The sequence below is a fragment of the Podarcis liolepis genome (genome assembly GCF_965112155.1).
Source record: "Podarcis liolepis genome assembly, chromosome: 7".
Taxonomy (NCBI): domain Eukaryota; kingdom Metazoa; phylum Chordata; class Lepidosauria; order Squamata; family Lacertidae; genus Podarcis; species Podarcis liolepis.
In genome coordinates, this window is record NC_139561.1 from 25,723,774 (window position 1) to 25,739,749 (window position 15,976).

Below are 15,976 nucleotides of genomic sequence, written 5' to 3' on the forward strand. Positions count from 1 at the left end.
GATTTACTAGTGGAGTTCTGAATGATCTTTCATAGATCAGCAAGGATTCTGACTCCTGTTTGTTTAATGATAGATGCAGCAACAACAAAGGTTTCCCCCTTATAAATTTCACCCTCTAAACTGTTTTTGTTTTTGCTTTTTTGGTGGAGGAAGGAGGCTTGTTTATGGGGTCTATTATTATTATTATTATTATTATTATTATTATTATTATTATTAATTACCCTGCCTTTTTCCCTGACAGGACTCAAGGCAGCTTACAGATAAAAATGAGAACTGCTAAAAACGTAGACGAAAACCAACATTTAAAATGTTCTTAAACCATGCCAGCATATTGGACCTCCACACAAATAATTTTGGGAGACTTGGGACTTAAAGAAGAATAAGAATTGGCTGTTTGGTTTGTGAAATTGTGGGTTGAATTTGGGTTCCTGCCCTTGCACAGCCCTTCCTTTAGATTAGTACTGTCTACAATGATTGGCACTGCCTCTCCAAGGTTTCATACTGCCTTACTTGGAAATGCCAGAGATTGAACCTGGTGCCATCTGCATGCATAGCAGATGCTGTACTGCTGAGCCATGCCTTTTCCTCAAACCCATTCCCATCCAGCCTTCTACTCTTAACCTTTTCCCCTGTCCTTTTCCAGCAAATGGGCCAGATCCCCACCCACCTCCAGCTATAATAATAATGTTATGCATATCCCAGACATGGCTCACCACACCTTCTCCCCCCTCTTTCTCCTTCGGCAGGTGGGTACCGAATTCACCACCATCCTCTACAACTTCATGTGCAACAGCAGCTGTGTGGGTGGAATGAACAGGAGACCCATCCTCATCATCATCACCTTGGAGACCAGAGAGTGAGTCAGTCATGTGAACACCAGTTCTCCAAGAGGACATGCAACTCCCCAATGGACAGTCAGATGAGTGGGGTTGATTTGTGCTGGGTTGGGAAGGTAGATGAAGATTGGAGCTGTGCCTCTATAGGGGGTATTCCCTTGAAGACAGTTTGGAAATGCATGCGAAGTGCAGCCAACAGGTTGCTTACTGGCACATACTTTTTAGATAGGCCTTATGTCAAGTGCACTGGGTTCCGATCTGTTTCCATGCCAAACCCAAGGTGATGGTTCTTACTTCTGATGTGCTAAACTGCATGTAGGAAGCCAGTGAATCCCTGACCATTGGCCATGCTAGGTGTGTGTTTTCAGAATTTGAATTAGGGGCAAGAGGGGAAAGGTTGGATCCCATCCCCCACTACCCACACCAAGTCAGCTCTCCCTCTAATGCTATTAACTGAAGAAATAACAGCAGGAGATGGATTCACCAACTCCTGTGTTATATCTAGTTTGGCCCTAACACACCCAGAGTCAGGCTTTGGACCTTCCTCCTTTGTTATCATTCTTCTGCTTCCCGCTGCTGCCACCACACAGCAGCTCATGGAAGTATGCAAAGTTATCCCCTTCCCATTTGACAACTAGTACAGTGGTTTAGTGTATCATCTTAGCACGTAGGAGACCTCAATATCTCCTGATCTGAACCCACCCAGACCCTTAGATCTCTTCTGAGGTCCTCTACTGGGTTCCTTCTTTAAGGGAGGCTTGGAGAAGGATGGTGAGGTAGAGGTCCTTCTCAGCTGTGGCTCCCAGACTGCAGAACACTCTCTCCAGTGAGCCCCATCTGACACCTTCATTGACATATTGTTGATGCCAAGTAAAAATGTATCTTTCCCCACTTCAGGCGTTTGATAAACTAGGAAGATTATCGTTTTTGCTGCTAAACTTTCCACGACCATTCTTTTAGGGAGGGATTGTTTTGAATATTTTTGTGACTTGCACTTTTTTTTAATGAATGTGTTAACATTACAAGACATTACATTGTATTCATGTTTTTATGTACTGCTAATCACAGTAACAAGTCTAATAATAATTATAATAATTATAAACAAGGTCACCGGGTTGCATCCAACTATGTTCTGCTCAGAGCAGACCCCGTGAAATTAATGGACTCAAGGTAGTCATGTCCATAGGTTTCAGTGGGTCTTCTCTGAGTAGGACTAACATTAGATACAGCCCACTGTTGGTATAGAGGTTTACGTCTGCTGAATTGACATTGTCTTTGCTTCTCAGCGGACAGGTCTTGGGGAGGAGGTCATTTGAAGGCCGAATCTGCGCTTGTCCCGGCAGAGACCGGAAAGCGGATGAGGACCATTACCGAGAGCAGCAGGCCCTGAATGAAAGCGTGGCGAAAAACGGCAACCCAAATAAGCGGAGTAAGTCTTTGGGTTGTGGATCATGGGCAGCATTCAAAAAAGGACAGCTGCCCCCAAGGCAGCTTCCTATATACCAAAACTTAAAATGACTCAAATGACTGGAGCTAATTGGCCATAGGATCCTAGGTATGAACAGGGTTCGCAGGACCATGGACAGGTCACTGGAAGCTGCCTATCTATTGCTGCATGAGATAAAAGAAAGTACAGTGGTACCTCGGGTTACATACGCTTCAGGTTACAGACTCCACTAACCCAGAAATATTACCTCGGGTTAAGAACTTTGATTCAGGATGAGAACAGAAATCATGCAGCAGTGGCACAGCGGGAGGCCCCATTAGCTAAAGTGGTGCTTCAGGTTAAGAACAGACCTCCAGAACGAATTAAGTTCTTAACCCGAGGTACCACTGTACTTCTTCATGCTGCAAATGGTTAAACGGTGGAACTCGCAACCACAGGAGCCAGCAATGACCACCAGCTTGGGTGGCTTTAAAAGGTTAGACAAATTCACAGAGAAGTCTTATCTATAGCCATGATGGACCGTTGAGGCAGCAATGCATTACGCCACCTTGAGCTGCAGGTTCTCCGCCATTCTCCCCAAGATGCCTTTGTACTGTCGCAACCTTGGCTCAAATTAAGCCCTGTCTAATAGCAGTCATTGTTTCCTTCTCTCCCCTCACCCAGCTTTCAAGCAAAGTCCTCAAGGTATTCCAGCACTGGGAGCTGGAGTGAAGAAAAGGAGGCATGGGGAAGAAGAGACATATTACGTACCTGTAAGTAGCACCTGAGACTGGTTTGTGTTTGTGTGCATGTGCAATGCTGTACAAGTGTCAAGCCACTCTAGCACGCTTTAAGATAAACTAGATCACGGCTTTCCAACGTGGCATGCACAGTCACCAGTGAACTCACCACTGCCTCCTATGATGCCTGCAAAAGGTCCCAATGAACACCCCCCCCCCAAAAAAAAGATCCATTGCACATTTGAACTGTGATCATAGAACCATAGAACTATTGAGTTGCAAGGGACACCAAGAGTTCAAGAGTCATCTTGAGAGGTGATGGGCTCTGCTACTCTGGAGGGATGAAAGCAAGAGGCTTCAGCCACAGATCCTGCACTGAACGGGGGAAGGTTAGATTGGATGACACCCCCCCCCGGGTCCCTTCCGATTCTTTTGATTCTAACTCACATCTGTTCTCCTTGATTCAGGTACGTGGCAGAGAGAACTTTGAGATCCTAATGAAGATCAAGGAGAGCCTGGAGCTGGTGGAGCTGGTTCCGCAACAGCTGGTCGACTCCTATCGCCAGCAACAGCAACAGCTCTTGCAACGCCAGTAAGTCCCCAATTGTCTTTCCCCAATCTTCCCCCAAAACAACTTGCAGCACTATTAGGGTGAGCAGGGTGCTGGAGGAGGATGGGGACAAAACAAGATTTAGTTGGGACTGCCTCTAATTCGCTCTGGTACCACCTGTGTTGCAAGCCACTTTGTATTTTTACAGAAGAGAGGATTCTCTGTTTTCAAAACCATTCAGCAAATTTCAAATGTTTCAAGGATGGTTAACCCTTTGGTCCATCAGCTATTGCAGGATGGCAGTTTGCATGAGAGCGCAAGTTTATTTATTTATTTATATTTATATTTATATTTAATTTTTATTAGTTTCAAATTCATTATGTAACACCAAACATTAAAGCAACAAAAAACACAAACAAAACACAAGAATGCAACAAAAAAGAAGAAAAACATTACATAACATAAAACACCAACAAGTTAAACTTACAATAACTAAATAACTAAATCACACAACAATAGTTGACTTCCCTTCAACTCGGTTTTGGAATATGTTACAAAAGGTTTCCTATCTGCAGTTTCGTTTTCTTAAAACTCTTTGCGTCGCAAGCGTTATATCGAGCCTACTGTGATTTTTAGATTTTTTACATCTGTTTCAATATATGTCATAAATTTATTCCATTCATTATTAAACTTTGTACCTTTTTGGTTTCTTATTTTCTGTGTCATTTTTGCCAATTCTATATAGTCAAATAATTTTGATTGCCACTCATTTATAGTTGGGATTTTTTATGTCTTCCAGTTTTGTGCTATTAGTGTTCTAGCAGCCACTGTTGCATATTGGAAAGAGTGCAAGTTTAAATAAGCTGATTGATTGATTGATTGATTGATTGATTGATTGATTGATTGATTGAATGTTTACTGGAGCAAACTTCTCCTACCCTCCCACTCATCCCTGCCCCTGACTACCAAACTCTATTCCCCATGCAGGACTCACCTTCAGCCTCCTTCTTCCTATGGCCCAGTTCTCTCGCCAATCAACAAGCATCACACGGGAGGGATCAATAAGCTGCCATCCGTCAACCAGCTTGTGGGGCAGCCCCCGCAGCACAGCTCCGGCGCTGGGACCACCCTTGGGCCGATGGGTAAGGCAAGGCACCTAATGCAAAAGGCCAAGAATGTTTTCTTATTGTCTGTGCAGCACCCTTTCTCTGAATCTCCCTGGTTCCCCTGTCATTTCATTTCCTGTAGTCAATTTCAGTGTGCCTGTATTTTGGGCTTCTTGCATGCTACCTGAGCCAGCCTCTCAGGGCTGTATAGGGTGGGATATATCGTTTCCTAAATAAAATGGAAAGCCTCGCTCTTCCTTTTGGAACCGAGATGGGGCGATTTGGGAATATGGAAGTGTAAACAGCTGCTTTGTGCTGAGTCAAACCATCGGATCATCTAGCTTACTGTTGTCCACACTGACTGGCAGCAGCTCTCCTGGGTTTCATACTCAGGGGGTATTCCCAGCTCTACCTGGAGAAGCCAGGGATTGATCTTGGAGTGGGGTTCTTCATGCAAAGCAGACACTCTACCACTGAGCTACAGCCCTTCCCCAAACTTGTGAGAGCTACTTTGTGGTTCCTTTTTCTCTTTTTACAAAACTCCCAAGGTTCTAGCAAACTGGATTCAAGTGTAAAATAATGGCTATCAGGTGTGGGGGGGAAGCCCCTCCAACAGCCAAGAAGAGACGATGCCATCTGGACTTGGCTGCCCGTTTTTTGACCACCCTAAGTCTCTGTTTTAAAAACAAATAAAATTTAAAATTGCTTTCCTTTCCCACAATGTATTCTTGACTTGTAACTGACCGGCTAAACTGTCTCTGCCTGATGCCTGAGTGAGGAAAATGGGATAGGACATCAAGCTTACCCTGAGCTGCAAAATCAACCGCCGTTACCTGGTGGTAACCCCACTAAATTCAGCGGGACTTACTTCTGAGTGGACATAGCTAGGTTTGGAGCCATAGATGGCTTTGAATGGGTAATAGCCCATCACAAAGCCATTTTTGGCTCTTTGTTGTTTTGGCTGCGAACATTCTAAGAGGGAAATTTATTAACTTTGGAAGGGAACATGCAAGGAAGGATTGTGAATATCTGTTGATGACTGCTTTGTGTGTGTCTGTTATGTGCTACACACACACACACCACACACCATTTAAAAATACATACTTGTTGCATCAGAGGATGACTAGATGGAACACAGACATGTGCAAAAGGACCCAACTGCAGCAGGACAAAAATTGCCAGGTGAAAGGGCAAATGAATATTGGCATGGATTGAGGCATGTTCAAACATCCCTATCTGGTTGTAAACCCAAGTGAACTCAGCGTGATTTACTTCTGAATACACACATGCACCATTGTATTGTGAGACTGTCCTCCTAAGCCCAGCATGCACCTGGGGAACAGTGATACTTACACATGGTGCCAATCGATGCCTGTGTGCCCACCTTTGCCCACTTTGGAGCCAGCACAATGTCCCCGCTAAATACATATATTTTGCATGGGATAGCCATTTTTTATCATGCCCCACCCCAAGGCATCCATTTTGCACTACGCTGCAGCCATTTTGCGGCATTTTCTCAACATTCTCTATGATCCCATTGGCCCCGAAGGGTTGGCAGCCCCTGAGTTGTGTAAGGTTGTACCTGGAATGTATTTTGCAAACTCACCAGGCTGGTTTGCTGCCATTTCTTGAACCCAGGGCCAGGAATGCTGAACAGCCACACCATGCAGTCCAATGGAGAAATGAACGGTGGGCACCCCTCGCAGTCCATGGTCTCAGGGTCGCATTGCACGCCCCCTCCGCCCTACAACCCAGACCCAAACCTTGTCAGGTAGGAAGAAGGTGGCTCGGCATGGGTCAACTCAGCAACGCCTGGTTTTGTTTTTGTTTTTGTTTAACCACACACTAATCTCTGTAGCAACTGGTTTGCTTAGGCCAGAGCTTTCCAAACTCTTCATGTCGGTGGCACACTTTTTAGACGTGCATCGTTTCGCGAAACAGTAATTCAGTTTTGCTAGCAAACCGGAGGTTAAACTAACCCCTTATGATACAGGCCCTTATCGTGTGACAACACTTCAGCCGACACACTAACATGTTGCAACACACAGTTTGGAAAGCTCTGGCTTAGGCAATGCTCTGTTGGGAGATGGGTGGGAGAGAAAGCGCTCCGTTCACAACTTGTTTTCTTTAGCTAAGGGATAACAAGATGTTTAAAGTGGCATCACAGAGTTTTAAATGTTTGGTACGGATGTGGCCTAGATGTTGCTGCCCTCCAGCTCCAGCCAGCAGGTCCAAAGGTCATGGATGATGGAAGTTGTAGCCCATTAACATTTGAAGGGCGCCACGTTGGCTACCCCTGCCTTAAGCCGCATTTCCTACCACCGCTGTCCCTATTAACCCATCATATTCTTAAAAATTGATTTCTGTCAGCATTAAATGGGAGCTGGGGCAGGGGGAAGGGGACGCGTTATGGGAACCATTTCCCCTCAATATTACAAAATATCTTATCAGTTATTGGAGCCATCCTAGGATATGAGAAGCTTGTCCATTATTTTACCATTCCTAGATTACCTTACTGATAAGAGTTTAATGTACCTGAGGACATTATTTTATTCCCCCCCCCCCATTATATATCTATATATTTTTTCTTTTTCTTCTTCTGCAGTTTTTTAACAGGTTTGGGGTGCTCAAACTGCATTGACTATTTCACTTCACAAGGGTTACAGACTCTTTACCACCTGCAGAACTTAACTCTAGAGGTAAATACCGATAAGATCTGTTGCTCTGTTTCTCTTGGGGCTGTCACTCTCAAAACAACATTTTTGGGGATGGCATTGCGGGGGGGGGGGGCGGAGATCTCAATCAGCTGAAATGCATGCTTGTCACAGGAGAAATATCTTGACGATAATATTAGTTCAACAATAAAGACAATTACCTAGAGCACCCTTCCCCACAAGCTTGGATACTCAGGTATGGTTGAAAAGGCCAAAAACTCAGTGGTAGAACATCTGCTTTGCATGCATAATAATAATAATAATAATAATAATAATAATAATAATAATAATAATAATAATAATAATGTGACTTTCCCACACAATCATTGGTTGCATTTTTGTTCTAAAAATATGAAGAGCACATAGCAGAAAATGGTGAAATAATGTGGTCAGTTCTGTCAAGCACTGAACAGTTAATGCAAAACTTCATGCAGCTTTCAAAATAATCCAGATTTACTCTGTAAACCACATGGAGTCTCTTTTAGGGAAAAAGGTGGTATACAATTATTATTATTATTATTATTATTATTATTATTATTATTATTATTATTATTATTATTATATGCCACCCATCTAACTGGGTTGCCTCAGCCACTCTGGGTGGCTCCCAACAAAATATTAAAAACACAATCAAACGTTAACCATTAAAAACTTCTCTAAACAGGGCTGCCTTCAGATGTCTTCTAAAAGTCAAATATTTATTTGTTTGACATCTGATGAGAAGGTCCCTAGTTCAATCTCCAGGTATCTCCAGGTAGGAAATGTCCCCCACCTGAAACCCATCAGTGTAGACGATAGGGAGCTTGCAGGATGATACATATTCTGAGGGAAAGCACACATTTAAATATGTATCCTGAGAGAAAAACGTATTCTGAGAGTGAATACATGTTAGAACCCATAATCTGAAAGAAAAATATATTCTGAGAGAGAATACAATATATTCTGAGGGAAAATGCATATGTGAATACGAATTTTGAATGAAAAACATATGAGAAAGAATACACATTTAAACGCATGGGGGGAGGCCTATTTCGATATGTGCTCTGAGAGAAAACGGACATTTAGATATGTGTTGTGAGAGAAAATACCTTAAATGTGTATTCTGTGAGGAAAACCTATTCTGAGAGGATACATATTTAAACACATATTCTGAGAAAAGCACACATTTAAACACATGTTCTGGGAGAAAATATGCAGTTAAGCATGGGTTTTGTGAGGTGTTGTTGTTTTTTAATGGCAGATGAAAGGGAATTATAGGTAAAAACATATGAAAGCGGTATGGGTCAGAAATTAGGCAGAGTTCTGTATCTCTACCCACTGTCCCCTGAGCAACCTTCCCCAAACCTTCTGCCCTCCTATCATCCTTGCTGATCAGCCATGCTGGTATGGGAGTTGGAGTCCAGTCATGTCTGGCGGGTTCCAGGCTGGAAAAGGCTGCGCTAAGGGAACCCTACACACATGTCTGTCCAATAAATGCCACATGTTGCGCAGAACCAAGTCTTCACCATGTTGTATTTTGGTGCCATGCATTGTATGTCATTTTCCACTCCGGGCTTCAAGCACTGAACAGAAAACTCACAGAATAAGGGCTTTTCCTTCCACAAACACCCGGAGGCAGTTGTACAGTCTTAGACTGGAATCAAAAGCTGCTTGCTGCTTAACCCCATAAAGTTTAGCATTGTGTGTTCGCTTGTTTGTTTGTTTTTTTAAAAAAGAAAGATCCCATTTTTGCATGAAGACTTTCCATGTTTCCTGAGTTATGCCCACACCTAACTCCCAACAGAGAAGCCTTTCATAACTTGATGCTCTCCAGACATTTTGGGCTCCAACTCTTTTTGTTGTCATTGTTTAAAAAAAACCCAATGAGGTGCTGATACTCATTTCTTCATAAAAGTTATCTGAGTGCCGGTAAAAAATGGCTGGCATCATCAGCAAGAAAAGAGAGGAAGTGGTACTGCCAACTCCCTGCAAAATAAATCCAAAACATCTGTAGGGCACGACGTTAGGGAAAGCTGTAATAGAGTATTACAGTGCTTACTGTTTTAACTAAATTAACACTTGCGCATGAATCCATGGTTGTTTTCATGAGTGGGACTTAAAACTGGCTGTGTTGTAAATCAGTCCTCCGAGAAGAACGTGAGGCTTGTTTAGGCCTCTGTGTCTCCTCATTTCCTCCCCCAAATTCTCTCCTGCATGAATCACACATGGAGGGCCAGAGCACTTGCTATGTTAAACGTGTAGTACTTGGGCCTTCCATGTTTGTTTATTATTTATTTAGCTTGAAATAGTAGCCGTGAGGTAGAGAGATCAGGACTGGATAAGGCAAATCCCTAGAGAGGGATATCAATGGCTATGAGCCACAATGGCTATGTGGAGGGAGGCAGTAATGTTTCTGAATGCGAATTATTGGAAAACACTGGAGGGAAGAGTGCTCTTGGTGGGCTTTCCAAAGACATCTGGTTGACCTCTGTGAGAACAGGATGCTGGGCGAGATGGGCTGTCGGCCTGATGCAGCAGGCTCTTCTTATATTAAGGTTACCAGACGTACCCATTTCCTGGGGACAGTCCCCAGATTTACAAATCACTCCCCATACAAAGTTGGGAGGCGGGTTGTGCTGCGGGTTAAACCACAGAGCCTAAGACTTGCCAATCAGAAGGTCAGCAATTTGAATCCCCATGATGGGGTGAGCTCCCGTTGCTCGGTCGCTGCTCCTGCCAACCTAGCAGTTCAAAAGCATGAAGTGCAAGTAGCTAAATAGGTACCGCTCCAGCGGGAAGGTAAACGGCATTTCCGTGCGCTGCTCTGGTTCGCCAGAAGTGGCTTAGTCATGCTGGCCACATGACCCAGAAGCTGTACACAGGCTCCCTTGGCCAATAAAGTGAGATGAGCGCTGCAACCCCAGAGTGGCCACAACTGGACCTAATGGTCAGGGGTCCCTTTACCTTTTACCCCATACAAAATCCATTGAAGTTGGAAAGTGTCCCCGGATTCATTGGAAAAAAAATCTGTCAACCTGATCTTATATTCTTACAGTTCACCCAGTCCTTTTTGTCAACCCAATCTCCCAAACACCTTTCTCTGCAGGATCTTGGAGCACTGAAGATCCCGGAGCAGTACCGGATGATTATCTGGAGGGGCCTCCAGGAACTGAAGCAGGGCCACGACTACGGAGCCCAGCAGCTCATCCGCTCCAGCAGCAATGCCTCCACCATCTCCATCGGCACGTCTGGCGAGCTGCAGAGGCAACGTGTCATGGAAGCCGTTCACTTCCGCGTCCGCCACACCATCACCATCCCGAACCGCAGTGGGGCCGATGAGTGGGCGGACTTCGGCTTTGACCTCCCAGACTGCAAGTCCCGCAAACAGTCCATCAAAGAGGAATTCACAGAGGGAGAAATCAACTGAGTGTCTCTAGAGAGGCGCACGGAAACCGGCAAATTAAGGGCAAGGAACTGAACAATTGGACCTGAAAGGTATTTGGCACAACAGCCAGGCGGAACGAGCCTTTCGGGTAGCCACCGAAAAGTATTCTTTTTCAGAGCTTGGGGCAGGACGTGACGGTTGCGCTCTGGAGCTTAAATGCAGTCCTTTGCGATGTACCTTTTCACGAAGGGTAGCTAATTTGGCAGTTGCATTTAGCAGCAGGACATGCACTGGGTTAAAAAACCCCTGTGTTGTGTTGCACTTGGTTGTGTAGCAAACCTGGGTCAAATGTGTATCACAGCATCAAGTACCTTAAGGATATCATGTATCTCATTTTATCTATTCTCTTCCACCTCGTCAGAAAAGTCTCCAAGCCCCTAACTTCTTTAAGTGAGAACAGGGCTGACCTATCGTACATCGTGGGAGGTCTCCATGGCCAACTGGAACCAAACCACTTAAGGACTTCTTTTCTTTAACAGACTGCCAAAAAAAAAAGTGTTTGTTTTTCTACAGTACTTTGCAGAACAGAAAAGTGGCTCTTTATGATTTGATTAACCTGAGGGATATCTGTGTTAGCTGGGTGAAGGCTTTGGCTAGCAAGACAACTTTGTACACAAACGTTGTATATACAGTATACTCGCCATGATGTTGTAAGGTTTATTTTCTATGTAAGCTATTGTGAAGAGTTCACAGATGGACAAGGTTTCCCCCCTTTCTGAGGGGGTGCAAAGATGGCATTGTTCTTCCCCTACCCAAGAAAGGAAAACAATTCCACAACTATTTCTAGAGTCAAAGGTTTATTGTTTGATCAAATCCAAGTCATTATTTGGTCTTTGTAATGGATTCCTAAGCAAAACATCAAAAAAGCTATAGTTTTCATCTTTGGGAGAAATGCGCTCTCTGTCATTACACTTCTCCACACACAAAAACACACACAATGATGTATAGTTTGGTACTAGCTGTTTCTTGCTTAGAAGCCCTATAGATGGGTTATGTTCCCTAGATTTCAGAACAAATTCATGCTTAGGTGATAAGGAGTAGCATTCAGCAATGTGTGTGTTTTATTGGCTGGAGTGCAAAATTTTGCTTTGTAAGAAACTTGCTCTCTTTTTCTTTAAACTTTCTTCTTCTTTTGTCGCAGAACATTTCAATAGACTCCAGAAAGGTAAGAGGTTTTGGAGGGAGTTTCCAAATGCTATGGGACTCCAACTCTCAGCAGCTCCAGGCAGAATGGCCGAAGGTTAAGGATAATGGGAGTTGTAGTCCAACAACATCTGGAAGGACAACTGGTTAGTTACTCTTGCTTTAAAGCAACTCATTCCATCAGGTTGGCCACTTTGGGAACAGAATATAGCTATGAACAAGGGGTATATAATTTTTGTTAAATAAATCATCTGGATAGCTCAATTGGTTGGAGCTCAGTTGATGACACCAAGATTGCAGGTTTGATCTCCGTAAGGGACAGCTACATATTCCTGCATTGCAGAGAACTGGACTAGATGAACTTGGTTCCTCATAAGGCTTGGTTATCAGATTCTTGATTCCCTTGATTGCCATCCTCTACCCTCCAGCCCGGGTGCCTAGAATTGGACACAGTACTCTTATAATCCCTCCAGATGTTGTTATCAATTCCAATTGCCATCAGCCCCAACCAACATGGCTAAGTGGCAGGGACGATGCAAGTTGTAGCCTAGCAATACCTGGAAGGCCAGAGGTTCCCCATTCTATCCCAGGTACACATAATCGGTACCTCTGGAAATTTCCTCCTGATTCTGACCAGGATTTTCGACATTGACTTTCCTTGTTTCACATGCTTCTGCTATTGTACGTTTCTGTTTTCTTTCTTTGCTAAGAACAGTTTGCAATTCACCCATCCTGTTGCAGCATCCAGGTAGAACTTTAGAGCCCCCTTTTGTGACACTGTGTGATTTTGTTTGTTTGTTTGTTTGTTTGTTTGTTTAAAAGCCCCTTGCAGGGCAAGGGGAAGTGTTTTGCTTTGGGTTTGGGTTTCTTGGTTTTTCAATAGGCTTCTTCTGGACTTCCATCCCTTAAAGAGAGAACTCTTTCAGAGGACTGCCCACTGTAAAGCAGGACACATACTCAGCTGCCCCTGCCACTGAACTAGCACAGCCAAAATGCTACAGATCTGTCACTCATTACGCAGCAAAAAAATCCTTTTCCTTTTCTCTCTCACCCACTTTGCATCACTACTCAGTGACTATCTCTAGGGAGCACCCAGATTTGCACCTTGTTAAAGATCCTGTCTGAAAACTGTGCATGTGTTTTTGTCCTGCAGGGGCTGAGACTTTGGGAACAGCCAAGATGCAATAGTGCTTGTGAAGCAGCAGGAAGTTAAAGCACTTTATGTTGTTCTTTCCCCCACTCTCTCACATCTTCAGTGGTCAGAAAAATGCTTTCCCGGAGCAGTATTACTATATAGAATTAATCTGTGTGTGAGTGAGTGTGCGTGTGCATCTGCATGCTTATGTTACTAGCAAATTTCAAAATGTTGGGCACACGTCATGAGCAGCTTAAGGAAAAATCCAGAAGCTCTGGAAGCATCCTGGAGTCAGCAGCAGGGATGGGAGAGTACATTTGTTTAGTATGCATGCAAAGGTGAACCTTCATTCGCACTTTCTGGAAAAATACGAGGACTGAAGCACAGCACAGTAATGTGTACAAACATGCATGTAAAATGTACTTGTACCTAGAGGTATACAAGGTTCACAGTTTGCAAGAGAAAGGCCTATCATATTTTGTCAATTCATAGCCATACTGGAGAATGGAGACCCATGGGATTCACAGAGAGAGTGCATGTTGTTGACCTACCTGGGCTTCAGCTAGAGTTAGGCCTATATACACCTGCCAAAACCACAGCTTACTCTGGTAGATTCAAAACCACGAAAAGGGAAAGAAAGGTGTTGGCACTCTAGATAACTGTAGGGAACTCTGGAGTGGCATCTCTCTTTCCCTCCCCTTTTTCTTTTCCTGCCTTCCTCCCTGTCCCATGTTGAGAAAGAAAATATGAGGAAGGAAGCCAGCACTTACAGCCTTCCACGCAGTCTGAAAACCCAGGCTGTCCACAGTGATGGGCTTGTGCCTGTTAGGACTGCAAAGCAGGTGGCTCTGGAACCAATGACAGGCAGAACCAACGACAGTGGTACCTCGGGTTACATACGCTTCAGGTTACATACGCTTCAGGTTACAGACTCTGCTAACCCAGAAATATTACCTCGGGTTAAGAACTTTGCTTCAGGTTGAGAACAGAAGTCGTGCTCTGGCAGTGTGGCAGTAGCAGCAGGCCCCATTAGCTAAAATGGTGCTTCAGGTTAAGAACAGTTTCAGGTTAAGAATGGACCTCTGGAACGAATTAAATACTTAACCCGAGGTACCACTGTAACTACTTTTGTCCTCCTCTTTCTCTGTGCCGAGTTCTACAAGAGTGAGAAGGCAGGTAAGCTTGAAGGAATCAAGGCTGAAGTTGGTGAGGCAGTGCCCTGATGGACAGGTGTGTGGGGCCCAGCTCCCTATGCCCATAGACATCTATGATGCCTCATTATTATTTTGACTCAATTTTCCCTGCTGTAACAAGTGGTGCTGAACGAGACTCCCTTCTGGAATAACCGGGGGCAAAGTTAGATCTCCGCTGGCTAATGCTCAGAGGTCCACACTCAGTGTATGGACAACAAGGCATGGGCTCCCATGCGGCATTGTGCATGAGGCCAAACCAGTACCATGACCCCATTGCCCCTTCTATGGGTGGGGATTCCTCCTCCTTCGTGCACAGGTCTTTCATGCAGTTGTATTTCCCAGATGAAACAGGGCAAAGAACAATCCATCTACATTGATTTGTTCTGGAAATGGCCAGTAAACTTTCTGATGTCTGATACGGCAACCTCTGCATCTCGTCCTTCTGGTGGCTGCCTGACCCCTCTCAGGTGTGCGTGCCTGAGCTTTTTGGGATTCACCTTAACATGGGCTTAAGAAACACAAGTGGAGTTTAAACTTTGTCATGAATTGTGAGGTTTCGTTTCGTTTTTATTGTAATGATATCTTTGAGGGGGAGGGGGCGGGGAAATGTGTTATTTTTATAGCTTTCTTGGGGTAACACAATAAATGGATTTCAAACGTCGTTTTACTCAAAAGGGAGAGATGCATCGCTGTTGCACACACATGCACAAATGCGCACCCTTCCTTTCATGCTCCTAGCAAGGGAATTGATTCAAGCCAAAGGGTTGCATTCCCTTCTGGGGGCCACAAGCCAGTGGGAAGGAGGGGGTGCCTTTTCACAGAAGGCTAGTTTCTGCACACATTTTCTCTCCTCCATCCTGGCAAGCAAGAAGCATTCTCAGGAGTACAAGGGCATATTCCAGCCAGGCAAAAACACTTGGGTGCAAAACAGAGGGGGTAGGGAGTGTGGCAGGGGAGGGTTGTGCCCTGGGGAGAGCCCTGAGTGCCAGATAAAGAGGCATGGAGAGTCTCCTTCCGTCTCCAGGCCTAAGGGGAGTGACAAAGCATAGCAACCTTTTAAGCACAGCTTAGGCACACTACTGTGAATTACATCATGCTTCCGTCTTTTTTCTCTTTAGAAAAGCTGTCTGGTTTCTGAATTCAATGGCGGCAGCATTAGCGCTGGGGGCAGGAATGCTTGACCCTTCCCACTCGTTACAGACAGAAGAACAGATCTCGCAGGAGAAGCACTGCAGGTGCCTGGTCTTCTCCTGGACATGCTAACATTTCTACTGCAGGAATTGCTGTTGATCTGCAGACACATTCTGTGATGTGACCCATCCCATCGGCAGCTTGAAATGGTACAGCCTCTGACACAGGCTGTTGAATCAGGAGCGGCCCTACCAATAGGCAGGGTGAGATAGCACCTCAGTGGACACAGCACTAGGGGAGCTGCTGGAGCTGTGAGAGCCACATAGAATCGTAGGGTTGGAAGGGTCCCTGAGGGCCACCCCCTGCGGCGCAGGCATCTTTTGCCCAGCACAGGACTCAAACCCACAACCTTGAGATTAAGAGTCTCGTGCTCAACCGACTGAGCCACTCCCTGCCCTTTACCCTCTAAACTAGTCTGCTCCCCTCATGTGCTTTGAAGAATGCTATCCCGTCAACACTGCAGGAGTAAGATCTATTACCAGTCTTATTGTGGCTGAATTGCCACAATAAGAAGTAAG

At 44.7% G+C, this 15,976-nt stretch overlaps 2 protein-coding genes across 4 annotated transcripts in view; one reads left to right on the forward strand and one right to left on the reverse strand.

The window, feature by feature from the left end:
* Positions 1 to 14,928, forward strand: part of TP73 (tumor protein p73) — a 78,458-nt gene extending 63,530 nt beyond the window's left edge. For 2 of the 3 annotated variants that reach the window (XM_083513036.1, XM_083513037.1), the window contains 8 exons: positions 747 to 856; positions 2,123 to 2,265; positions 2,947 to 3,035; positions 3,470 to 3,594; positions 4,540 to 4,694; positions 6,297 to 6,429; positions 7,264 to 7,357; positions 10,458 to 14,928. In XM_083513036.1, coding sequence (XP_083369162.1) covers positions 747 to 856; positions 2,123 to 2,265; positions 2,947 to 3,035; positions 3,470 to 3,594; positions 4,540 to 4,694; positions 6,297 to 6,429; positions 7,264 to 7,357; positions 10,458 to 10,778 — 1,170 coding nt within the window. In that variant the 3' untranslated portion in view covers positions 10,779 to 14,928. The remainder of the gene's footprint in view (positions 1 to 746; positions 857 to 2,122; positions 2,266 to 2,946; positions 3,036 to 3,469; positions 3,595 to 4,539; positions 4,695 to 6,296; positions 6,430 to 7,263; positions 7,358 to 10,457) is intronic. The other variant, XM_083513038.1, reaches the window with a different exon arrangement.
* Positions 1 to 15,976, reverse strand: part of LOC310711310 (putative oxidoreductase YteT) — a 154,245-nt gene that overhangs the window by 68,910 nt on the left and 69,359 nt on the right. The gene's annotated exons all lie outside the window — the stretch shown is intronic.